General features: G+C 40.1%; 1 protein-coding gene across 2 annotated transcripts in view; it reads left to right on the plus strand.

Moving 5' to 3' along the window:
* The window catches only part of LOC131248838 (isochorismate synthase 1, chloroplastic-like), a 136795-nt gene that overhangs the window by 66944 nt on the left and 42799 nt on the right, over positions 1 to 27052 (plus strand). For both annotated transcript variants that reach the window (XM_058249316.1, XM_058249317.1), the window contains exon 9: positions 7472 to 7590. In XM_058249316.1, the coding sequence (XP_058105299.1) occupies positions 7472 to 7590 (119 nt within the window). The remainder of the gene's footprint in view (positions 1 to 7471; positions 7591 to 27052) is intronic.

Here is a 27052-nt window from a genome sequence, read left to right on the forward strand (position 1 = left end):
GCCGCTGGCACTGACACTGGCACTGGCACTCCCAGATGGAGGCATAGGTGAAACAGGTGGAGTCGCCCCTACTGACTGAGCAAAGATGCCAGCCATGGAGGAGAGGAACTCCTGCTGCTACTGCTGCTGCTGCTGCATCAACAGCATCATCTGCTCAAACCTATCAACAGGTGGAGTAGATGAAGGTGCACGGCTCGGCTCAGGAACCGAGGGTGTGACTGGAGGAGCCATCGGTGTCGACCCAACACCGGCACGAGATGGACCCGCCTGCGGATCCGACTGGCTATCGCTCAAGGGAGGAACCCCAGCAAGCGACTCAATCAGAGAGAGACGGGCCGAAGTCTTCGAACCCTTAGGAGGCATCCCTACATTAAATCAAAGGATGCAACCTGTCAGATTCTAAGTCACATAATCCATCCACACAATAACACAGCACAACTCCAAAGACAAACAACATGCATTCCATTAATCAAAATCGTCGCAATACAAGTAGTGCAGCAATACATGAATCACGACTAGGAAAGCATGAAAACAACAACATCTAACACTTCATCAACCACAGCAACTACCACAACCACAAACAACTACAACAACTACAAACTACAACACTATAACTACAAGCCAACAACGGCTACACACAGAAAGAAAACACAAACAAAGCAAAGACGGCCACGACGATGCTACTCGTCGGAATCAGGAGATGGAGGCAGAGCACACTTATCCTGCAAACAACACAGGATAGACTTCAAAGTCCGAGACATCTTCTTAAACTTATGCTTAACAAAGCCTCGAAGATCAACCATCTCCTGGCGTAAAGCAGCTTGCCCTTCTTCAAGCCGTGTAAGACGGGCATCTCTGGCAATCTGCTCTGCGCCCAGCTCTGGCACCACAGGAGGAGAGCTATCACTCGAATCCTGTGCCTCAATCTCTTCCTCGTCTTGCTCTGCTTCTTCCTCAGACTTCGCACCACCTTCAGCATAACTCTCATCGTCACCGCTCTCAGACTCAGCCTCACCCTCTGAGGCAAGCCGACTAGAACCAACCTCCATCAGCTTGAGAGTCCTCAAATTGATATAACGAACGGGGACCGGCTTCTCAGCTCCAAGCCTATAGCCAAACTCATGTGCGATCTTGCAAATGAGGCGGCCAAAGGGAAGAGACTCGGTCCTTCTACTCGAACGAGCGATGAGAATAATCTGACGCAGGACGTACGTTGGCACACACAACTTCGCATCCTGCCCCACCTGATACAGAAAATCCACCATCAGGCGCGTACACTCGCTGCGGTTGCTCCACCTTGGATATACATTGAACGTAAAGATGTGGTGAAGCAAACGGAAGTCGTCCGTCATGAAAGAAGCCAGAAGACTCCTATTCGGCTGCCATTCAACCAGACGACCACACAAGAATCGGGTGCGACGATCCCTCTCGCGCACACTGTCCACATTCTTCTCGCTGGCATGCACTTCCCCAAGTGGCACCTTCAAGAGTCGGGATATCAAAGCAACATTGACAATACCAACTCGACCGCTACCACAGAAAATCTTGAACTGCAGAGGATCCAGCGAAGGCTCCAGAATGTTGGCATAGAAGGCCCGAACAGTGCTAGCATTCGCGCGATACTCGCCTTCGAACAAGGGACCCCAACTAGCCCCTTCTAGGCTCTCCAACAAGAAGAACTCACCAAAGAGCCGCCGATCAACATGAGCCTCAAAAAGGACTCTACGCCCCTTATAGACTCCATGCGACAATTCCGCCAACAAAGTCCTACTAACGGGAGCTCGAGGATCGAGGTCACGCTTCGTCTGGAACTCGCGCGTGGCGGACGTGCTAGCGGCGGCACCTCTCGGCCTCCGTGCACGGGTTGGGCGGCTCGGCCTGGCTTCATCCACGGGCGCTCTCTTCTTCCCCATCAAGGAAAGAAGGGAAGAAATGGAAAAGATGGCCGTCACAATCTCAAAGAGGGCCATGGGGAATGAGAGAAAGAGAGAAATAGGAAGATGGTGAAGCTTCCACACAACTATTAGCCAAATAGGGAAAGCAAGGGCTCAAATGAGAAGGAAAGAAGGAGAAATCAGCAATGGAAAGGAAGATTTGAAAATGGGGTGATGGGTTTGCACGAAAATGGGAGGAAGATGAAGATTTGGGAGAGATTTGAGAGGATTTGGAGAGGTTTTTGAAGAAAGGGAGAGCTTGGGGGTGGGTTTTGTGAAGGAAATAGGTTAAAGAAAAAGATATAAAGGCAAAACCATGGAGGGGTGGGCCACACAAGGCCTATGGACAATCAGCCCGCGTCGGCCCGGCGACTGGCGATCCCTCGCCGAACCGGCAATGGCATCGCCGGTCTCTGGACATATCGGCGATGCCTCGCCGATTTGGCGAGGCCCTCCTGGTCCCCCATGGTCCAAAACATGTGGTCCCCCCTTGGGTCCCACAGGAAATGCCCCAAATGGCCCCTTGCGTAGTTTGAAGCCTATCGGGTCATTCTGACAGAAATCTGGTTCAAACAGCGATTTTCGGAAGGTTTAAAGATGAAAAAAGGGAAGATAGACCGTCTACACTCATTAATAGAGGGTCTAGGAAAGGTTTCGAGTCACTGTGTGTGATCAGGTAAGAGTACAGACTCGATCTCGGCGAACGTTTCCAGAAAACCTTCGCCGATAGAAACTACGGAGCACAAACACAAAGCGATGATAGACCCGCACCCACATACACTAAAGTGGCGACAACGTGCGGTGTGTGACCATAACCCAGGTCCGGTTTAATCTAGATCATGCTCTGATACCAACTTGTAACGCCCTGAAATTCGGGTGTCGAGCATAACTCAGCTCCCGAGTTCCAAAACATCACTTATGCAACATAATTAATGAGAGATGTATGTTGACTGTATTAGTGCATAAAACATGGAATAGATTAAGCCCAAACACAAATATGATTCAGGGACAAGTGAATAAAGCAAGCGGAAGACTTATAGCAAAATATGTGTACAAGTGTAAATCCCTGAATTACATATACAAGCCAGATCGAATAAAAGTGTTATTTAACAAAATTATAAGTATCAAGTTACGTCATTTAAGATCCCAAAAATAATCCCAAAGATCCCACGCAACAGACCGAGGCTCGCTAGAACCCGTTTGAAAACTTCATATAGGAGAAGGCAGCCTCGTCGTCATCCAGCTCCCGCTCTGCCTCAGACATCGCATCCACATCTGCAACATCAGGGCCTAAGATAGTCTGGTGGGTGTGTAATACCGCCCCAGAAACGTGGGAGTGAGTGATCAACTCAGTGGAACAATAAGGCACTGGTTAACATGTTATCAGTTCAATCAAACAGTAATGATAAAGCAGGACAATTAAATAAATCCTAAGTACTCTTGTTAATGCAAGTATGAATGCGGTATGATGCGTGCCCTCACGTGTACACCCTCAGCGTCTTCATCTTACGTTACGCATGACATCGCCTCAAAGTGCGCCACATCTACAAAGCACATGCAAATGCGGTGCATGGATATGATTACCAAGTTGTTATTAGTCCGTTTCACACAGCAGGATTGGGAAGCTAAGATACCTTCCCCATATCACCATCCAAACAGTAATCCATACTAGGGTCGTCAATCCTAGACATATCATACGATCATACATTTGAGGTCGTAGCAAAGGGCTCGTCACCAATCAATGCACGCCTTTCATGCCTTTCCTACCACAATTTGGCTCGTCACCTCCTTGCGGTATCCAGGTATGCTCGAGGTCACTACAAAGGGCTCGTCACCAATCAATGTAGGCCGACAGCACGAATATAGTGTCCCATACCACCATAATCGGCTCACGAGTTTAGTTGCTCATTGGTCACTACGAGGAGGCTCGTCACCCCAGCGTAGGCCGACAGCTCGACCACGGTGTCCCATACCACCATGTCCGGCTCATGAGTCTTAGCGGATCAGGTACCATGGTTATTAGGATGTCATTGGTAAGTTCGGTACCCTAGATTCAAGCAATAGCGTCCATACATGGTTAACATACATCGGACAATCGGGTTATTTGACGAACTCGACTAGCACAAGCGCACGTTGAATTGAGCGACATGGAGTGCGCAAACACTCCGCGTGGCCAAACCACTACCGACAACTCTAATACGACTCGGGTTCGTCTAATATGTCCTACATGGCGAAAGCAATCTCAACCACGTATATAAGGTCAATTACCGATTTCCTGGACTAAGGCATAGTCCCAAACACCTTACACTACTACAGATACTCATATGGATTGTAAGACAGTAATGAAACAACAACTCAAATCGTGGCACATACGCATCTGAAGAATATCAACTTAACATAAATGTAAGCACAGGAGATGCTTGAATTTAAATAACTTGGAAAGTAACTGCATAAAGGAAATCATGCGCATCAATAGGAGTATTGAGAATCACTTCTCAACGCCCACAACAAGTGTAATAAGTTACACTTAGATCATTCATGCATTTCTACAAACACTTAGTATACAGGGAACAACATACATGACGTATGTTGGAATACATGCACTTAGACAATTCCTTTTACTAAGGAGTCGTCATACATGCATCTAGCATACATACATGACAAATAATCATGACAAACACAAGTGCATATTTTATACGTATACGGTACTTTATAAATATACATAGAATACACAAATCTCAATATACCACATGCATATCAGGAAAGCAATGTAAACATAACATTTGGTATGTGAAACCTCATCCATAACAAGAATAAATCACTAACTGGCGTTGAAAGCCTTGAAAACCATAACCTATACACTTAAAGTCCTCACCTTAAGCAAAGAAAGGAACACCGAACTGATTTAGACAAGTTGTCTTCGTCAACGGCGTTAGAATACCCTAAAATAAGGATAGAAATGAGATACAACAACACCAAGTCTAGTCTAAGCTCTAACACAGGTTAGGGTTAGGTTAACTTACCCCAAAAGAACTCAGAATCGTCAGAGGAACGATTCAAAGTGAAGGTTCAAAGATGAAGATGAACAAGGAAGAAATCAAGATGATTCACCAACTTATCTCTCTCACTTTCTCTCTCTTTTTCACTCTCTTTCCAAGCTAGGGTTAGAGAAAATCGTATGGAAAAGAGAGCTAGGGTTTAAGGACTATAAATAGGCCTTAACTTGATGAAAATAACCCCAGGGTCAAGGTATACTTAGGTTATAACCAAAGTAAGCCTTTCTCGATCCAACGAAGCACTTCTGGTGGGCCTATAACCACGAAAGGTCGGACTTAAGCTCCTTGACCATGGATCTAGGTCAAGCTGAGTTTTCATACCGACCGGCTCTTCAGATCAGCCATGGCGGACCACACTCAATTCAACGGTCACGGAATCTCGATCAGGTCCACAAGCACTAGGATATGCCTGGGCCAACTATCCTGATCAGAGGGTGAAATTGGGTCAGAATCCAACGGTCAGATAGCTTAAAATCGTCGCGCAAGCGACACGACTCAGATTTCAATAAAAGCTTAATAAATTCCAACCGTTCTCACACTCTTCACTCCGAGCTCAAGCAAATCGACCCAGAACATCAGATCGACTTGATTTTCGAGGGGATGACCAAGCCCAACTCGGTGACCGCGACAACCTAAGATCATCGCCATCGGACTTTCGACGCGCGGTCTAGGTCCGATCCAGATCTTCCAAAAATTTCCCAGAACAACTGGATTTAGCGATGGATCCCAGATTTCAGAGTAACGTAGCGCTCACTAATCTACACGTTTAGAGCCATGCAGATACAATTTAAAGTGATTGATGCGGATTTCACAAGCAATCGAGTAAAGCGCTAATTACCCCAAAACAACTACTTAAGGAAAGATCAGCACAAAAATTCCAAGGTCGTTACAAATGCTAACTAATTCCTTGTCTTCACTCATGTTGTAACTATGATTACATTCTATATTCTCTGTTTTAGTTTAACCTGTTAAAATTTTTAAAAAATCTAAAGCAACTCTCCATAAATTTCGCTTTGTATTTACTCCTCCCTTGACTTTTCAATTAAAAATATGTTATCTGCAAATAACATGTATCGTGAAAATGTCTTGTTAACTCGTTTATAACCCAATCCCAAAAAGTACAAGCATTAATGACAATCTTGGGTGCAAGCTTACAATAATTGAAAACTCACTTGTGTCTCCGCTAGTAGTCCTTACATTTGTTTCCACTCCCTCATAGACATATTTAATCATGTTAATATATCCTCTTGAAACTCATTTCTTCCTAACACCCACCAGATTTACTCCCAGGGGAGCATGTTATATGCTTTCTGTAAGTCAAAGACCAAGTGGAGATCATTCCTCTCCCGATATCTCTCCTTTAGTTCTCTAAGTAGGAAAATAGCCTTAGTGGATGACTTCCTAGGCATAAAATCAAACTAATTTTCTAATACATTCACCTCGTGCCTTAATCTTTGCTCATTTCCTCTCCCAAAGATTCATAACGCGGTTTGTAAGTTCAATCCATGATATTTAGTGCAACTCCAATACTTTTACTCCATGTGTCTGGCATTTTCTTCAATCTTACAATCTTGTTGAACAACTCTTTCAACCAACCAACCAACCAAATGTGTTAATTAGTTTATTCCTTTGGTAAAAAAAAAAAAAAAAAAAAAAACTACTCTTTTTTCTCTTGATTTTGGAAGCTTTAATCAGTTTCTTTTGTTGAATTAATGCATGATTTTCTATTTCTTATCTTTTGCCATTATAACCTGATATTTTTTGTGGATTACAGAGTATTGATATTTTTATAACCTAATATTTTTGTGGGTAGTTCTGCTATATTTCCCTGTTATGGGAGAAGTTATAAGGTCCTAATGCATCAGGATGCAAATAATGTCTCGGGGCACCTAGTCAATACACATGGGTCCCATGGTTTCGCATGGCCCCTCCATGTGTGAGGGATTTCCCAAAAATATTCCAGATAGTTTGATCCTAACCACCCGATTCTTGGCCTTCTTTTTTGAAATGTCGCTGGAGTTTTTTCCTAACCATCCAATTTTATAGGATAGAATTTGAAGAGATGGGAAAAAGTTTAGGGCATTCCCCATCTATGATGTAGCTAATAAGATGAATGGTCTCGATGACCAAACCATGCTCCCCCACTTGCACAGACTAGTGAATTCACACACTATTTTTTCTCTGCATCAGAAGATTCAGAACCCTATTGACTTCTCATATTGTGGGCTTTTCTGTTGACTTAAATGTCTTTTATATAATTGATAAGTAAATTTATTCTAAAACTATAAGGCATGCATGTCATGTGAAGTAAAATCTAGATCTTGCTTATTCTAGAGCGTTTTGGTACCAACCATAGAATATTATGTTTAGCAGTAATTAATATCTTGCATATGCCTAATCATAATCATAAATTATGATTGAATTAAGTAGCTAGGTCTAATTCTAACTACTTTCTTTGTTGTATGGAAACTTTTTTAATAGCCAGAGCAACTATTTCATCGAAAACATCTTAACGTTTCAAGCGAGGCTTTAGCTGGAACCCGTGCTAGGAGTGGATCTAAGGATCTTGATCTTCAAATAGAACGTGATTTGCTTAGCAGGTTTATCTTACCTTCATACTTTCAAAAATTATTCTAATATGCACTTCTTCATTCAGCACAACATATATAAGATGTATCATTGGCCGTGTTACTTGTTAGATATTAATTTAATCCCCTATATCTTTTGATTGTATTCATTTATTCATTCATCTGATGTTTGAATACTTTCCTTCTTTTCAATTATAACAAATATACAATCCTAGTATTCTCTCTTGTCTAACCTTTTACTTCATCTAAATTGTGTGCATGCTCCTTTTGAATATTAGTGTAGTTGATGCTTATTAAGCTTGTAGAGAGTTCAAAATTGTCTTATGAAATCTAAGGATGAAGGTTTCTCCATCTTTGGATTTTATAAAATGGTTTCTCAGTTCGGTGCAAAAGTCAAGGTCTACATTTTGATAATAGTGGGGAGTATGTTTCCATTGATTTTCAAACCTATTTACTTAACAATTATATTAAATCTCAAACCACTTGTTCATATACTCCCTAACAGAAAAGTGTTGTAGAGAGAGAACAGACACCTCCTTGAAGCCATGTGCTCCTATTGTATAGCCATCAATATAGCCACCCTTCCTATGGAAATTTGAATTGAATAAAGAATTATGTTCTTTTGTGGTGGAAAATTTTCCTTTTCCTTTTTATTTTTTGGTGGGATGAGGGAAGAAAAGCGTCTTTTCCTTCATCTATTTTGGTTGTACTGTTACTTGGATTTATGGTCATTTCCCTAGCTGCAAGACTGGTTAGTGGCCTCTAGATTTCTACAAACTAGTTCCTTGGATCTAGCTATGCACTAATTTGAATCAGAGAAAGTTGCACTTGGGCCTTTTTTTTTTTTTCTTCTTCTTTTTTATCTTTTCACTAAATCTACATAGTGACATTGCCCCTGTAGCCTGTTATACTGGGGTTTTTGCACCTTTCTCTAGCTTTTGCTGCAGTTTTGAAATTTCTTTTTCTGTTGATCTTCTGTAGGTGGCTTGTTGTAATTTAGGTTTTCTGGAAGATTTCAGTCTTGAAGTCTAATCATATCACTCTTATGACATAGGAAACTAACTACAAACCCTAAACATCAAAACCATACTAAATACCACAATCTAGCAACCCTATACACCCCTTTTTCTTCATTGAACCCCAACAATAGCCCTATTCCCAGCCTTTGTTACACACTTCCAGCCTTAGTTCCATCTACAACCCCAATTATAGTTTAGGATCCCTATCCGCCATTGTAGGGCCATAAACAGCCATTGAGGCATAACTTTAACCTTTCAAGTCATCAATTGCCAAACGGCTACCCCTTAAATCCTATACATTATATCCAAAACCACCTACAAACAATTACAGAATGATTCCCACATTCTTACGTAACATGTAGCATTGTGAACCTTTCAGTCCAACAACCTTTAATATAAATAATACTCTATATTTGCCTATAATCAATACCATTACATTCTTTTAATTCGTCCAAGCACAAAAAGTTTGATTAAAGATCCAAAGCTTTGTCTTAAATCATTTCATAAACAACCCGAAAATAACCAGGTAACTAGGTTCTATAATTCTACCCTTAAAAAATAAAAAATCACTTGGACCACTTCCCCACCCCACTTGATACCAATTAGTTAGTATCCACTAGAAGCTGGACTCCATAGAATCTTCAAATGACCTTTGAGATCTAGAGTGATGTTATGAGAGCCATACAATAATAAGAGGAGCAATTTGAATAATTTCATGAGAAAATGAGTTAGATGAATGATAGGTCGTCTACCCTTGAAGAAATTGATAGGAGAAAAAATTTTGAAATATGTGAAGTTGAAGAATTACTCACCTAAGCATCCTTGTGTCAAATACTAAGAAGAAATGATTTCAATCATGGATATGAGTACGAGACCTAAAATTGCATGGTGGGATACCACGAGTATGTGCGGAAGCTTGGCGAAGCTAAGGAATGAAGGTTATGTCCTAGGAGGTGATTAGGACCAAATAAAATTTTACCAATTAATTTCAATTTCCTAACTCAAATTAATTTACTAATTAAACTAAGTAAGGAAAATTGCAACTACGGCTTCTGAGCTAATAGTGGGTCTAATCAAATATACTACAATTGATATTCTAATTTAAGCAATTAGTCTATAAACATTAGTGTACATGTGTGTGGAATATGAAAACTATTCAATTTCTAGCATTCATCTAATCATGCATATATATAATTCAACAAATCAATTGCATAAGCATAATAAGAAATGTGCTAAAACAATTCTAAACACAAGCATGTATGGTGGTTCAATTTCTTTATTCCATTCCCGGTGAATGCACTCTCTCTTAGAGTGTATCGGTAGTCATTATCAGAGGTTTTAAATCAGATTCACCTCTAACCTTTACAACCTACTTAATATTTGCATGTACACTCTCGTTAGAGGCTCCCACAAGTAACTTTAGTTAGTTTTCTATCAGCTAACCAAATGCTTTGGTTCTAGTCTAATGACCTGGGTTTACTCCTATTAAAGGCTCCCACGAAGACTAATATGTACACACCCATGACTATGTTGAGATGTAGAGCCACATCTGGACAAGTCCGTTAGACCAGTTAAGGAGCCTGCTCGACCGGTCGAGGTTATGCAGATTCATTTTTAGATTTTGCACGAACTGCGTAATTTTGAGGGGTTTTTCATAGAGGTGCGAAAGGGAAGTTGCCGAAACTATAAATTGGGGTCCCTAGTGCTTTTCTATGGTTATGGGAATTATTCTAAGGTGTATGCAAAGGGTTTTTTCTATACATCCAAGGGAAAATGGTTAGTATATTGCTTGTAATCTTGTTTTCTTCATAGTGGAAATTTGCACCCGTGGATTTTTACCCTTGTTTGGGGTTTTTCCACGCATATTTTGTCTCGTGGTTTGTTTGGTATGCTTTGATTCTACTTATAGATTATATTTCTTCTTGTTTATCATTTATGGGTGATACCGGAGATTGGATCTCGGTTCACTAGTGTTGTTGACATGCTGCGCAACAACTGGTATTAAAGTTATTGGTTTAGTTCAAGTGGGAGAGATGACGGAAGAAGGGAAGACTAGAATTGAGAAGTTTGATGATTCAAACTTTGCCTTATGGAAGATGTAGATGGAGGATTATCTGTATCAGAAGGACCTCTATATTCCTCTAGGAGAAAAAGAGAAGAAACCAGAGAAGATGACAGATGATGAATGATTTTTATTGGGTCAGAAGGCTTTAAGAACAATCAGACTCACTTTATCTAAGAGCGTCGCCTTCAATATATCCAAGGTAAAAACCACAAAAGAATTAATAGAAGTCCTAGCTTCGATGTATGAAAAACCCTCAGCGTCTAATAAGGTTCATCTTATGAAATAACTATTCAACATGAATATGTCAGAAGGTGGGAGCATGACTAAACATCTAAATAAGTTCAATACAGTCACGAGCTAATTAGAATCCGTTGGCATTTTTTTTAGGACGAGGTTAGGGCGTTATTAATCTTGTCCAGTTTGCCAAACAGTTGGGATGGTTTGGTGATTGCTGTGAGCAATTCTTTAGGGTCGACAAAGCTGAAATTTGATGATGTGGTTGGTCTAATTCTCAGCGAAGAATCTAGAAGAAAGACATTGGGAGTTTCAGGGAATTCAGAAAATGCTCTAAATGTTGAAGGCAGAGGAAGATCGTTGAACAAAAGAGGCAATAAATACGGATGTTTTAAGTCAAGGAAGAAGTGCAAGGGACTGAAAGACAAAGACGGGTGTTGGCATTGCGGCAAGAAGAGGCACATGAAACGTGATTACAAGTCGCTTAAGAAACAAGAAGGAAGCTCTCAAGGCAGGAAGGATTCAGTGAATGAGTCTTGGGTCATAGACTCGGGTGCTTCGTTTCATGCCACTTCATGTAAAGAAGTTCTGTGTGATTATGTGTCAGGTGACTTCAGGAGAGTCTGCCTAAGTGATGATGAGTCATGCAATAATGTTGGAAAAGGAGACGTTCATATAAATCAAAAAGATGGAACGACTTTAAAATTGAAGGATGTCAGACATGTACCAAGTTTGAAATGGAACTTGATCTTAGTGGGGTAGTTGGCTGATACCGGATATGTGACGACATTCACTAGTGATTCCTGGAAGATCACAAAAGGTGCCTTGGTGATATCTTGAGGCAAGAAGGAATGTACTTTGTACGTGACTTCAGGATCGTATAGTTCACTTGCAGTCGTATCAACTAGAGTGAGTGGACAGTTATGGCATTAGAGGTTGGGATATATGAGTGAGAAGGGATGAAAGTACTATTGTTAAAAAGGAAGCTACCAGGGCTAAAGTCTATTGACTTTGAATTCCGCAAGGATTGCATGTATAACAAGCAGAAGAGGGTAAGTTTCAAGAAGACAGGATGCGCTCTAAAGACGCATCTGTTGGAGCTTGTACACACTGATGTATAGGGACCGACACAGGTATCATCTCTTGGTGGCTCACGTTATTTTGTTTCTTTTATTGATGATGTTAGTAGAAAATTGTGAGTCTATTTCTTAAAGCATAAATCTGATGTATTTGATGTATTTAAGAAGTGAAAAGTAATGGTAGAAATGAGATATGTAAAAAGTAAAATGTCTCAGATCAGATAATGGGGGAGAGTACTGTGATAAGAGGTTTGAAGAGTATTGTGCGGCAAATGGAATCAAACATCAGAAAATGATTCCAGGGACATCACAGCAGAATGGTATGGCTGAGCGCATTAACAGGACCATTATTGAGCGCGTTAGGAGCATGAGATTACATACAGGGTTGCCTAAGATGTTTTGGTCAGATGCTATGAACACTGCCACATATCTCATCAATAGAAGTCCCTCATCACCATTGGATGGTGGGCTACCAGAAGAAACTCGGACTGGAAAAGAAGTGAACCTTGCACATCTCAGAGTATTTGGTTGCACTTCATATGTTCACATTAATGCAGAGCACAGAAACAAACTGTATGCGAAGTCCATAAGGTGCACGTTTATAGGCTACGGGCAGCATAATTTTGGCTATAGGTTTTGGGATACAGAAAATAGGAAAATCATCAAAAGCAAAGACATAGTCTTCAATGAAAAAGTAATGCATAAAGATAGTGTGCAACAAAATAAGGCCGATGAGAAAGAATTCACAGAGTTGGAAGAGTTACCAGACATGGGTGTTACAGTGCCATGGGATGATCATGCACAAGAGCATTATGAGGCAGAGCCATAGACACCGGTTGTGAGAAGGTCTACTCTGGAGAGGAGACCCACAGGATGATCATACACAAGAGCATTTGAGAAGGTCTAGTGCTGACAGATAATGGTGAACTAAAGTGTTTTGAAGAGGCATTATAGTCAGATACACGGGTTAAGTGGGAATAGGTCATGGATGATGAGATGGACTCTCTTGAGTCTAATCGTACATGGGAGATAGTCACTCTACCTAAGGGTAAGAACGTTATTCATAACAAGTGAGTTTACAGACTGAAGGAGGAGCATGATGGTTCGAAATAGTACATGGCTAGATTGGTTGTGAAAGGGTTCCAACAAAAGGTAGGTATCGACTTCACTAAAATATTTTCACCAGTGGTGAAAATGTCTACGATTCGTATGGTCTTGAGTATAGTAGCTACAGAGGACTTGCATCTAGAGAAGCTAGATGTTAAGACAACCTAATATCATGGGGACCTTAAAGAAGAGATATATATGCATCAGTCGATAGGATATGTGGCACCAGGAAAGGAGAACAAGGTGTGTAGACTAAAGAAGAGTCTATATGGCCTGAAGCAGGCCCCGAGGCAGTGATACAAGAAGTTCGACAGTTTCATGTCAGGAAATGGTTTTAGGAGATGTCATGCAGACCACTGTTGCTATTTGAAGAAGTATGATATGTCGTGCATCATCCTTCTTCTGTACGTTAATGATATGCTAGTGGCCGGATCAAGCATGAAGGACATCTCAGATCTCAAAAGATAACTGTCTAGAGAATTTGCCATAAAGTATTTAGGAGCTGCAAAATAAATCCTAGGCATGAGGATAAAGCGTAACAGGGAAAACAAGAAGCTAGTTTTGTCACAGGCAGAGTACATAGCTGTAACGCCCTGAAATTCGGGGGTCGAGCATAACTCAGCTCCCGAGTTTCAAAACATTACTTATGCAACATATTGAATGATGGATGTATGTTGTCTGTATGAGTGCATAAAATATGGAATAGATTAAGCCAAACTGCAGACATAATTCAGGGATAAGTGAAGAACGCAAGCGGAAGACTTAAAGAAATATAAGTGTACATGTGCAAATCCCTAAAATACATATACATACCAGGTCGTGTTACAAGTGTTACTATCAAAATTACAAGTATCAAATTACATCATTTAATCCCAAAAGAAATCCTAGAATCCCGCGCATCAGAACAAGGCTCACTAAAACCCGTCTGAAAACTGCATGAAAGAGAATGCAGCCTCATCATCCTTGATCTCCTGCTCTGCCTCAGAGGTCTCATCAACATCTACAGCTAAGACAGAGTCTGGTGGGTGTTTAAACACCGTCCCAGAACGTGGGAGTGAGTGATTAACTCAGTGGAACAATAAAGCAAAGGTTAACATGTTATCAATTCAATCAAGCAGTAATGATAAAGCACAACAATCAAACATGTCCTAAGTACTCTTGTTAATGCAAGGATGTATGTAGAATGATGCGTGCCCTCGCACGTACACCCTCAGCGTCTTCATCTTACGTTACGCATGACATCGCCTTAAAGTGCGCCACGTCTTCCAGGCACATGCAAACGCGGTGCATGAACATGATTACCAAGTTGTTATTAGTCCTTTTCATATAGCAGGATTGTGAAGCTAAGGTACCTTCCTCATATCAACGTCCAAACAGTGATCCATTCTAGGGTCATCAGTCCTAGATCATCTCATACGATCATATAGTTTTAGGTTGTTGCAAAGGGCTCGTCACCAATCAATGCACGCCTATCATACCTTCGTTACTACAATAAGGCTTGTCACCTCAATGCGGTATCCAGGCATGCTCGAGGTCACTACAAAGGGCTCATCACCAATCAATGTAGGCCGACAGCATAAATATAGTGTCCCATACCACCATAATCGGCTCACGAGTTTGGTTGCTTACTGGTCACTACGGGGAGGCTCGTCACCCCAGCGTAGGCCGACAACTCGACCACGGTGTCCTATACCACCATGTCTGGCTCATGAGTCTTAGCGGATCAAGGTACAATGGTTTACAGAATTTGCACTGGTAAGTTTGGTACCCTAAATTCAAACAATAGCGTCCATACATGATGAACATACATCGAACAATTGGGTTGCTTGACGAACTCGACTATCACGAGCGCACGTTGGGTTGAACGACATAGAGTGCGCAAACACTCCGCATGGCCAAACCACTGCCGACAACTCTAATACGACTCGAGTTTGTCAAAACACGTCCTTTATGGCGAAAGCAGCCTCAGCCACAACCTCAAGGCCGATTACCGATTTCCTGGACTATTCATAGTCCCAAACATATTCCATTACAACAGATATTCATATCAACAATTTAGAATAGTAATGGAACAACAACTCAAATCATGCAGTATATAAGCATTTAAAGAATATCAACTTAACAGGATTTGCACATAAGTAATACTTGAAATTAAACAACAAGGAATGTAACTTACATGAAGGAAATCATACACACTAATGGGAGAGTTGAGAATCATTTCTCAACGCCCATACTAGGTTGATATATTACACTTTAGATCATTCAGACATTTCTACAAACACTTAGAATACATAATACAACATACATGACGTATGTTGAAATACACGCATTTGGACAATTCCTTCTACCAAGGAGTTGTCACACATACATCTAGCATAAATACATAACAAATAATCATGGCAAACACATGTGCATATTTTATATGTATATGGTACTTCCTACATATACATAGAATACACAAATCGTAATATAACACATGCATATCAGGGGCATAAGATAAGCATAGTATTTGGCATGTGAAATTTCATCCATAACAAGAATAAACCATTAGTTAACATTGAAAGCTTTGAAAACCATAACCTATACAATTAAAGTCCGCACCTTTAAACCAGAAAAGAACACTGAACTGATTTCAGACGATATGTCTTCGTCAACGGTGACAAGACAACCTAAGGCAAGAATAGAAATGAGCTACAACAACATAAAGATTATTCTAAGCTCTAACACAGATTAGGGTTTGGTTAACTTACCCAAGGATGAACTTAGAATCGCCGGAATAATGATTCTAAAGTGATGGTTTAAGGATGAAGATTCTAAAGTGATGGTTTAAGGATGAAGAAGAACAGGAAAGAATCTAAGATGATTCACCAACTTCTCTCTCACTTTCTCTCTCTTTTCCTCTCTCTTTCTTAGCTAGGGTTAGGAAATTCGTATGGAAAAGAGAGTTAGGGTTTTAAGGTCTATATATAGGCCTAACATTGATGAAAATAACCCCAAGGCCAAGGTATACATAGGTTATAACCAAAACAGGCTTCTCTCGATCCAACGGAGCACTTCCGGTGGGCCTTTTTCCACGAGAGGTCGGACTTAAGCTCACTAACCATGGATCTAGGTCAGACTGAGTTTTCGTACCGATCGGATCTACAGATCAGCCATGGCGGACCACACTCAATTCAACGGTCACCAAATCTCTATCAGGTCCACAAGTATAAAGACATGCCTGGGCCATCTTCCCTGATCAGAGGGTGAAATTGGGTCAGAATCCAACGGTCGGATTGCTTAAAATCATCGCGCAAGCGACACGACTTAAATTTCATAAAATCACATTTAATTTCTCACCGTTCTCACACTCTTCACTCCGGACTCAATCAAATCGACCCAGAACATCATCTGGACTTGATTTTTGAGGTAATGACCAAGTCCAACATGGTGACCAATACAACCTAAGATCATCGCTATCGGACTTACGACGCGCGGTCCAGGTCTGATCCAGAACTTCCAAAAATTCTCCAGAACAACTGGATTTAGCGATGAATCCCAGATTTTAGAGTAACCTAGCGCTAACTATTCTACAGATTTTGAGTCATGCAGATCAGATTTAAAGTGATTGATGCGAATTTCACAAGCAATCGAGTTTAGCGCTAATTATCCCAATTAACTACTAAGGAAAAATAGAGGTAGTACTCGGGTCTTGGCACAAAATTTTTCGGGTCATTACAATAGCTAAGGTACTTGATCGATTTAATATGGGAGGTATTAAGCCTGTTAGCACTCCATTAGCCAACCACTTCAAGCTTTATAAGGAGCAAGGTGCAAAGACGCAGGAGGAATAAGACTACATGGCTAAAGTCTCATACGTGTTAGCTATTGAGAGTCTCATGTATGTTATAGTAAGCACGAGGTTAAACATTGCTCAAGCAGTGAGAGTTGTTAGCAGGTTCATGAACAACCCTGGGAAGGAACATTGGGAAGCTGTGAAGTGGATCCTTAGATACTTGGTAGGTACTGTGGATGTATGGCTGTGTTATAGCGGAATGACAATCAAGCTATAAGGTTACGTAGATTCAGATTTGGCGGGAGATATCGACAGCAAAAGAAGCACTACATGTTATGTCTTTACTCTAGGTAGTGTTGCAGTCAGTTGGTCCTCTCAGTTGCAAAACATAGTATCTATCAGTACAATAGAAGCAGAATATATTGCAGCTATAGAAGCGTGTAAGGAGATGGTGTGGATGCAAGGTTTCATGGAAGAGTTGGGAAAGAAGCAAGAAGATTGCAAGATGTACAGTGATAGTCAGGGTGCAATACACTTGGCTAAGAATTCGGCCTTTCATTCAAAGACCAAGCATATTGACATCAGATATCAATTCATACTTTCGTTACTGGAAGAAGGATCAATTGCTTTGGAGAAGATCCATATAAGTGAGAATCCTGCGGATATGTTGACTAAGGCGGTTATACGGGAGAAGCTGAAGCTCTGTTCAGCTTTGATTGGTCTTCAGGCTTGAAGTCAGGGAGCTAGTGCACTCTGAATGTAGAAGACAAAGGATTATGGCGATGTGTCTACAAGTGGGAGATTGTTGAGATGTGGAGCCACATCTGGACAGGTCCGCTCGACCAGTCGAGGTTATGCAGATTTGTTTTCAGATTTTGCACGTACTGCTTAATTTTGAGGCAGTTTTCACAGAGGTGTGAGAGGGAAGTTGCCTAAACTATAAATAGGGGTCCCTAGGGCTTTTCTAGGGTTATGAAAATTATTCCAAGGTGTATGCAAAGGGTTTTTTCTATACATCCAAGGATAAAAGGTTAGTATATTGCTTATAATCTTGTTTTCTTCATAGTGGAAGTTTGCATCCATGGTTTTTACCCATGTTTGGGGTTTTTCCACGTATATTCTATCTCGTGGTTTATTTGGTATGCTTTGATTCTACTTCTAGATTATATTTCTTCTTGTTTATCGTTTGTGGGTGACACCGGAGATTGGATCTCGATTCACTAGCGTTGTTGACGTGCTGCGTAACAGTCCAGTGAATTCAAATTTACACAAGAGACTAGGTCCTACATAAGAACCTATCGAGTTTGGATCACAAACTCTTACCCTTAATTATACATAAGGAAAGAACTCACAAACTCTTACCCTTAATCATACATCAAGAAAGAGAGTATAGACTCATACATGAAACTTACTTGTCAAATTAAGCCCATTTTTTGTACCTTCTTAAGTTGCTTGATTGATGCCCTAACATGGTTCAATCAGCTCCCCTTTTACTCCCCCAATCATTGACGTAGATGCTTGCCAATGCTTTAAATTTAAGATCAAACACCTTGTATGCAATACTCCATTAAGATTACCAAGGTATGGGAGGGTAGTAGAATATCTTATAACTAATGAGGTAGTTAAAATCCTAGGGGATTCACTTAGAAGGGTCTTCTAAAAGATTTAGACAAACGATATGCCAAGAAGATTTGGTTCAATCTCTAGAAAATAGTGGAGTTCAAGATCATCCTCTCATAAGATGTTGGAATCCTCATTAGAGTGTTAAAGCTCATGAATATTACTTGAAACTCATGGGTTTAGAGGTCTAAGATGTGGGATATCAATGTGAAATAACCTAACCTTCTATTGCACCAAAAACTCCTTCAGATACCCAAGAACCGAATGTCCTGTATATAAAGTTCGAGCTCTAATGGTAAAAGAGGGAAAAAAATATATTTGTTGATAGGGTCGAAAGGTCATTCTATTCCATAGAAGAGGCCTTCGATCTCATCGAACAATATCACAATCCGATCAAACATTTAGGTTTTACTGTAAGAGCTTGTTGGACATATTAAATGTCTAAATCGATCCAATAGAACGGTCTTTAATCCATTCGAAACCCATTGACAGGCTGTCGATGGGATCGAGAACCACTCAAAAATTGTTGTTTTGAACAAATGATTTCATAGCAGTTTTACACTTCTCTAGCCTTACTTATTATGTTCCAATCAGGCTCCTAAGCTTAAGGGATGATCAAATAAGGTTTATCTATTAAACCATTATCATATAGAGGTTTTAAGGTTGTTTTGGGTTAAGGGTTAAGTCACTAAGGCACCTCATATATATGTTCTTTACTCCTTGATTCTCATGTCTACTTGTGTCTTTGGTCTTCAACTTCCAAGGGCTAAATTGACTCCTTAACATAATGATTCATGTGACTAACAAACAAGGTGTACAAATAAGTGTACTAACAATCCTCCATTTTGTCAATTATGTGACAAAAATCTAACTTAGACAAATGTCATGGTTCAAACCAATGATATACCAAAACAACTAAAAATATTACATGTCAAATATAAACGATTTACGACTCAAATACACTAAGACATGTAAAGTTGCATTGCTCCCTCATAATTCCTCCTCCTATCTTCATCAATCCCTACAACAATATACAAATCCTACAAAAACATAATACACTTGTTTTGGTGGGACGTGATCTGTCTCTCTATTTTTATCAATATTTAATAAAGAGTTAATTCTATGAATATACTAATAAACACACAATATAGAAAGACTCTATAAGTCATACTTATTATTGTGACCACATACTAACAGAGGAATATGATGCATATAAACATTAATTACATGGAGCATACTTATTATGGTCATTCAAAAGATTTACCAAATGAAATAGGAATGACCAAAGATTGTCTAAGCTAAAATATATGATACCAACATTAAGCAACTTTAATGCTTAAACTATCAAGATGAATAAGGCTTAATCTTTGAATTTTAATATTAAGCATAGAATGAAGCTAAATCCTTTAATTTACCTATGGTGTTCACTAATGAGGCTAGCATCCTCATATTTAACAATAAGCTCATACAAATGAGGCTTAATCCTTTGATTTACCATATAAGTCCATAGGGACCTTCTAAGGTTACCTATTTAAGGTGTTATGGTCTCCTACTTCTCTAAAGAGGAAAAGGTGGTAGAGGCCCTTAAGACACGTAAGTGACAAAAGTCTTCATCACTAGATAAGTCTCTTGAATTAGATTCGGACTTGTCCGTATCATCCTATACTGCCGCCATAGCCTTGCATTTAGATCTTACTTTGCTAGGGCAATCGATGATAATATGTCAATAACCCTTATAGTTGTAACACTAGACTTACTTATATTGTTTAATAGATTTACCTTTAAGATTCTCAATCATCATGTCTCTCTTGTCACAACTCTTCCCTTTGTTCAATTTAAGGATTTTTTTTTTTAATTTTCTTTGAAAATTCATACCCTTATCATCAGTATCACTATCAAATTCAACAATTTAAGCCTATGCAAATGCCTATGAGATATTTTAAGGATGGAAAGTTTCTTCACTCTAGAGGGGGCCTTAAATTTTAGTTCATAAGTTTGTAGGGAACCTAAAAATTCTTCTACTTTCATGTTATCTATGTTCCTACACTATTCAATAAAGGTGACTTTGGAGCTAAATCTTTTTGTGAGGGACCTGAGTATTTTCCTACATAAATGGCCATCCTGGATTTTCTCTCATAAGCCTCATATATATAGATTTACAAATATCATTCAACTTAGAGTAGAACTCCATGAAGGTTTCAAACTCTTACATTTTTATATTTTTTAATTGGGTCATTAAAAGTTAAATCTTCGACCTCTTTATTGTGTTAGTTCTCTCATGGGTGACTTTCATTGTCCCACATTTCATTACCCATTTCACATGTGCAAATACAAATAATTCATAAGAGGAAACCACATAGTAAATAGTATTGAGAGCATTGGCATCATGGGAATATCGAGCTCTCTCATCGGTACTATATTTGGATTTATCATTTGGAGCGTTGATGGTTCTATCATCAATCTGACTTTTTCTATGAGCACAAGTCCATCCTTGTTCGAGAATTGCCTAAATCATAGGGTTAAGGGATCTTAAAAAGACACTTATCCTAACATTCCAATAGGCGTAATTAGACAAGTCAAAATACTGTAGTCGTATAAGGGCACATCCCTCTTGGGTAGACATCATTCTTAAGCTATTTGGATCAACTTAAGGCAGTTAAGCCTTTCAAGAGCTACCAACTCTAATACCAATTGAAATTGCGTAGTGGGATACTATGAGTATGTGCAAAAGCTTGGTGGAGGTAAGGAATGATGGTTATATCTTAGAGGGGGGTGATTAGGACCAAATAAAAAAATTTCAATTAATTCAAATTGCCAAACTCAAACTAATTTATCAATTAAACTAAGGAAGACAAATTAACATTAAGGCTTCTGAGCCAATAGTGGGTCAAACAAGATTACAATTAATATCCCAATTCAAGTAACTAGTCTATAATCGATAGTGTACATGCATGTAGAATGTGCTAACTATTTAATTCTTAGCAACGAAGGATCCACTTCACAACAATCTAATGATCTATACTCTGGTTCATCATGGATTTACTAACTGCTCTCACCTCTTGCGCAATGTTTTGTCTGGTGCACACCACGACAACTATAAGACTCCTTATCGCCTATGAATATGGTACTTGAGACATATCTTCCATTTTTGCTTTTATGTCAATACACTAAGATAAAGATCTGTCAAAATCATGAAAACATCTTCTTTACCCTTGAAGCGCAATCTTGATAATGATATGCCTTAGCCCTTAGGACATGCTGAGGTATGGGTCAAGGGTAGTTGAATCCTAACTCGCTAATGATGAGTCTTTATGGTTATGGTTAAGATTCCTAAGGTTAAGCATTCAATGCTTTCTAACACAAACATTTCCCATTAATGGTGGCTACCAAAGCATTAATGAATGCTGGAGTTCATTCTTTAATCTGAGCTTTAAATGCTCAATGAATGTCCTTAACACAAGGATTGAATGATGAACTCCATACCATTTGTAAAGAAAACCCATTTCATTTAAGTAGAGGGATTTGCAACAGTAAAAAAATGGGCAGAATTCTATCAACTTCGAAGTCCCCTTCGATACTATCGAGAAAATATGATTTTCTTTTGAATGGTTGTTGAACAATTTAAGTTGTTTGCTCGACGTCATAAGTGGTCTTCAATGCCATCGAGGTGACCCTTTGATGCCATCGAGAAAATCAGGGACCATTTTCATTGGCTTGCAGGACAATTTTAAAGCATCCACTTAATGTCATTTAGTGGTCTTTGATTTCATTGAGGTGAACCTTCGATGCCATCGAGAAAATTAGGGACCTTTCTCATTGGCTTGCCGGACAATTTTGAAGCATCCACTCAATGTCATTGAGTGGTCTTTAATGCCATCGAGGTGTCTCGTCGATGCCATCGAAGGTGCCTCGATCCCACTAGAAAAATTTAGGAATTTTACTTGATCTTGGTGGACATTTTGAAGTGTCCACTTATGACGCCCTGAATTTTGAGGGTCGAGCAAAGCTCTACTCCCAAGACCAGCACATCACTTATGCAACATGGATAATGATGTTCAGGTTTCGAGTATAAGTATATAACCAGGCTGAATATATACATGAGTTGTTACAAAATATACAAAATGTGGAACTGTAAGATATTCAACTAAGCCAATATCCCTGTAGTCCCTACACATTGATACTAGATCTACATAGACCCGCCCAAGAGCTGAATCTAGGAGAACTCTTCCTCCTCATCCATGAAGTCCTACTCCATCGCATAGACTTCATCAACACCTGCATGTAAATCAGAGTCTAGTTAGTGTTTTAAAACACCATCCCAGGGTGGGAGTGAGTGATCAACTCAGTGGTACTATAAGGCAAAGGTTAACATGTTATCAAGTCAATCAAGCAGGAATGATAAAATAATACAACAATCACTTCCTAACTATTTTTGTTAATGTAGGAATGGAGTGCAAGTAATGATGTATGCCCTCGCACAAAGCTCCCTTAAAAGTGACCCCGACAACCAATTTCGCATATGAACAACACTCCCTAAAGTGCAACTTCCTCGCCAAAAGCACATCCTAACTAATGCAATGCGATGCATGGTCGTGTTAGCCAAGTACTTAATAAAGCTTATTCATATAGCAGGTTCGGGAAGATAAGGTACCTCCCTTTATATCATTAACCCAAACCGAAGGATCCATCTAGGGTTGTCAATCCTAGTTAATCACATATGATAGGAAAGTTGTAGGGCATCTCTCCTAATGAAAAGCAGTGGATAAACAAATTCAAAAATTTATACTCACGGTCAATAAGGGGAGGCTCGTCACCTTAGCATAGGCCAACAGCTTGAACACAGTATCCCATACCACTATGCCCGGCTCACAAGTATGGGTTGCTCACTGGTCACTACGAGGAGGCTCGTCACCCCAGCGTAGGCCAACAGCTTGACTACGGTGTCCTATACCACCATGCTTGGCTCATGAGTCTTAGCGGATCATGGTATCATGGTCAAAACGGGCTTTTACATTGGTAAGTGGTACCTTAGATTCAAGTAGTGATGTCCATACATGGTAAACACACAATAGGCCAATCGGTTGGTTTGACAAGTTCGATTGGTACGATCACATGCTGACTTAATCGACATGGAGCGCATAAGCACCCCTTGTTGCCTAACCATTGTCGACAATTGTCATGGACCCGGCTTCGTCAAGTTACCCAATGTAGCAAGACTAATTCAGCCACCTGAACAAGGACTGTTACCAATTGCCTGGACTATATTATAGCCTCATTCTTACTCAGATGCAATAGGCAGACACATGTGATAATCATATCAACATTCAACAAACAATCCAAATATATTCCTCATTTGAGCATTTCGTCAAACACATGGATCATAATACCTAAGACTTACATTTTATCCATAAATCGTGTAGAGGCAAACAAGATTACATGAAGGAAACTATACATAGGAATGAGGTAATTAAGATTCCTATCTCAATACCCTTAATAAATACAAATCATCAACAATTTCTCATTCAGACAATTTATTAAACACTTAAGCTACACTTCACCAAAGATACATAGACTAGACTAGTTATGACATATATTATGACAATTCCTTACACAAAGAGGTCATCATGCATATGACAAACATAAATCCTAGATTAGTGGTCATGGCAAGCACAAATTATGTTTATATGTTCATTCAAACATTTCAACAAACACATAGGATGCATATTTGGTTCAACATAGTTCATACATGTATAATATATCAAAATCGGCGTGTCTAAGACGAAATGGTAGTAATTAAGTCAGACATAAATCATTAGCTGACATTAAAATCATTGAAAACCATAACCTAAACGTTTATACTCCGCACCTTTCATCGGAATATTCGATTTAGACTCGGTTCGAATTCTACGTTCCTGAAAACAGAACGTCAGGTACCTAAATGGTGAAATCGGTTAGCTAGGTTGATAAATAACTATTTTAGATCTCAACTACAGTATTAGGGTTAGGATTTCTTACCCAAATCATATCCGAAACCGATCGTGTAGCGAAATGGGGAGGTGAATCAGTACGTGGAGTGGTGGGAGAGAATCATGGCAATGATCTCCTAAGGTTTCTCTCCTCTCCTTACTCTTTTCTCTTCTTTTCTCTCTTCTCTCTCTTCTCTCTCTTAGGGTTTGGAGAAATTCGTATGAGAGAGAGGTGGGGTAGTATAAGGGCTATATGTAGGCCTAGAAGTGATGTAAATGGCCCCAAGGCCCTGGTATACTTAGGTTATATGCAAAGGGCGACTGTTTTCGACAAACAGGGCTCATAGGAAGACCCACTACTCACATACGTCGTAGGGTAAGTTCTCTAACAATGGATCTATGCCAGGATGTGATTTCGGTGCGATCGGACAAGCTAATCGACTGTGGAGGACCCGTGTTAAATCAACGGCCGTACTTGCTCGATCGGGGCCACAAGTATACAGATATGTGCAGGGAAATTTTCTTTTCTCATAGGTGAAGTTTGATCAGAAACTAACGGTCCAAAATCCTTAATTTCATGTGTGAGCGAATGGCCCAATTCACTTAAGTTTCATTACATTTTCTAAAGATATTCGTGTTTCTCACGCACTTCACTCAGGGCTCAAGTTGTACATTTTTTGACACTATTTGGGCTCGGTTCCTGCCATGGTTGTCAAGCCTAGTAGGACGGACATAATCCTATAATTTCATGGTCATCGGACTTTCGACGTGCGGTCCAGGTCCGATACGGGGTTTCAATGTACTCCTGAGAGCGACAAGCTCTTAGAATTTTTCCTAGGTCTTTATGTAGTATTGAGTTAGTGGTAGTAATGGTTTTAGGTCTTCTCGTTTGTGAAAATGGTGGTTCATGTTTAATCCACTAATTATCTAGTTTGGTACTTAACTAATTTTTACCTAAATTGTGACGGGATACAGTCCTTAGGTATTTTTGCCTGAGGTGGTACCCGGGTCTTTGTATAGATTTTATCGAGATGTTACAATCTACCCCCTTAAAAAAATTTCATCCCCAATATTAGTACCTTCTTTACTCCTCGGGGATCTGAGGGTAGTTCTTATGGACTTCGGCTTCCGTTTCCCAAGTAGCCTCTTCTTCAGTGTGGTGTGTCCATAATAGTTTCACGAGTAGGATAACCTTGTACATAACACTTGTTTCTTCCTATCTAGAACTCGTGTTGGTCATAATACATAGGTAGTATTTTCACTTAGCTGTACTTACTCCCATTTGATAATATGGGTAGGGTCAGGAACATATTCTTCAACATCGATATGTGAAATACGTTGTGCACACCTACGAGTGGTGTAAGTAAGGCGAGACGGTATGCTACCACACCCAGTCGGTCTAAATTTTGGAATATCCTAATGAATCTTGTTGTGAGTTTTCCTTTCTTGCCAAAACGAAGTACTCCCTTCATTGGGAAAACCTTAAGGAATACGTGGTCCCCAACTTCAAATTCCAACTGCTTATGTCTCCTATTTGTGTAGCTCTTCTACCTACTCTGGGCCATAAGGAGTCGACGCCTGATAATGTTGATCTTTTCGAGGTCGCCTGAATCAACTTTGAGCCAACCAAACTCTTCTCGCCAACTTCTGCCCAACAATGCGGAGCTCGACATGGGCGTCCATACAAGGCTTCGTAAGGAGTCATGCCAATGCTTGCTTGGAAGCTTTTATTATAAGCAAACTCGGCATAAGGGAGACAGTCATCCTAGCTATCCTTGAAGTCAAGTACGCATGCTTACAACATGTCCTCGAGTATCTGATTTACCCATTCCGCCTGCTCATCTGTCTGTGGGTGGAACGCGGTACTGAACTTCATTTTCACTCTCCTTGCTTCTTGGATTCGAGTCTAGAAAATAGAAGTGAATCGTGTGTCTTGGTCCGACATAATATCTATAGGAACCCTATGCATTCGTACTATCTCCTTGATGTACAGCTTGGCTAGATAATCTGCCGAATTAAAAACTCTAATCAAGAGGAAATGGGCCAATTTCGTCAATCGGTCCACAATCACCCAAATGGAGCCATTCCCCTTTCTCGTCTTTGGTAACCCAGAAATGAAGTCCATAGATATGAAATTTCACTTCCACTCGGCTATGGGCATGGGTTGAAGTAAACCAGGGGGTCGGCGATGCTCGGCCTTGACTTGCTGGCATATGAGACATCGGGACACGAAGTCTATTATCTGGGCCTTCATGTTGTCCCACCAGTATAAACGCTTCACGTCTTGGTACATCTTTGTACTTCTTGGATGCATTACCAACTTTGAATTATGGGCAGCCTCTAGAACTTCTCTCCTCAAGTCATGATGGTTCGGGACACATAGGCAGCCACAATATCTCAAACCTCCATCCCAACCAATCCTCCACTCAGATTCTTCACTGTCGCTTGCATGTTCTCTCATCTTCACCAATAGTTCATCTTCTTTCTGAGCTGCAATGATTCGCTCATTGATAAGGGGCTACACGTGGAAGTTTGCAACACTCTCGAATGGCTCCTCCACTATCAGCTTCTGCTCAAAATCTCACACGAATTCTACCATATTCCACTCT

This window comes from Magnolia sinica, chromosome 6 (assembly GCF_029962835.1).
Source record: "Magnolia sinica isolate HGM2019 chromosome 6, MsV1, whole genome shotgun sequence".
Lineage (NCBI taxonomy): Eukaryota > Viridiplantae > Streptophyta > Magnoliopsida > Magnoliales > Magnoliaceae > Magnolia > Magnolia sinica.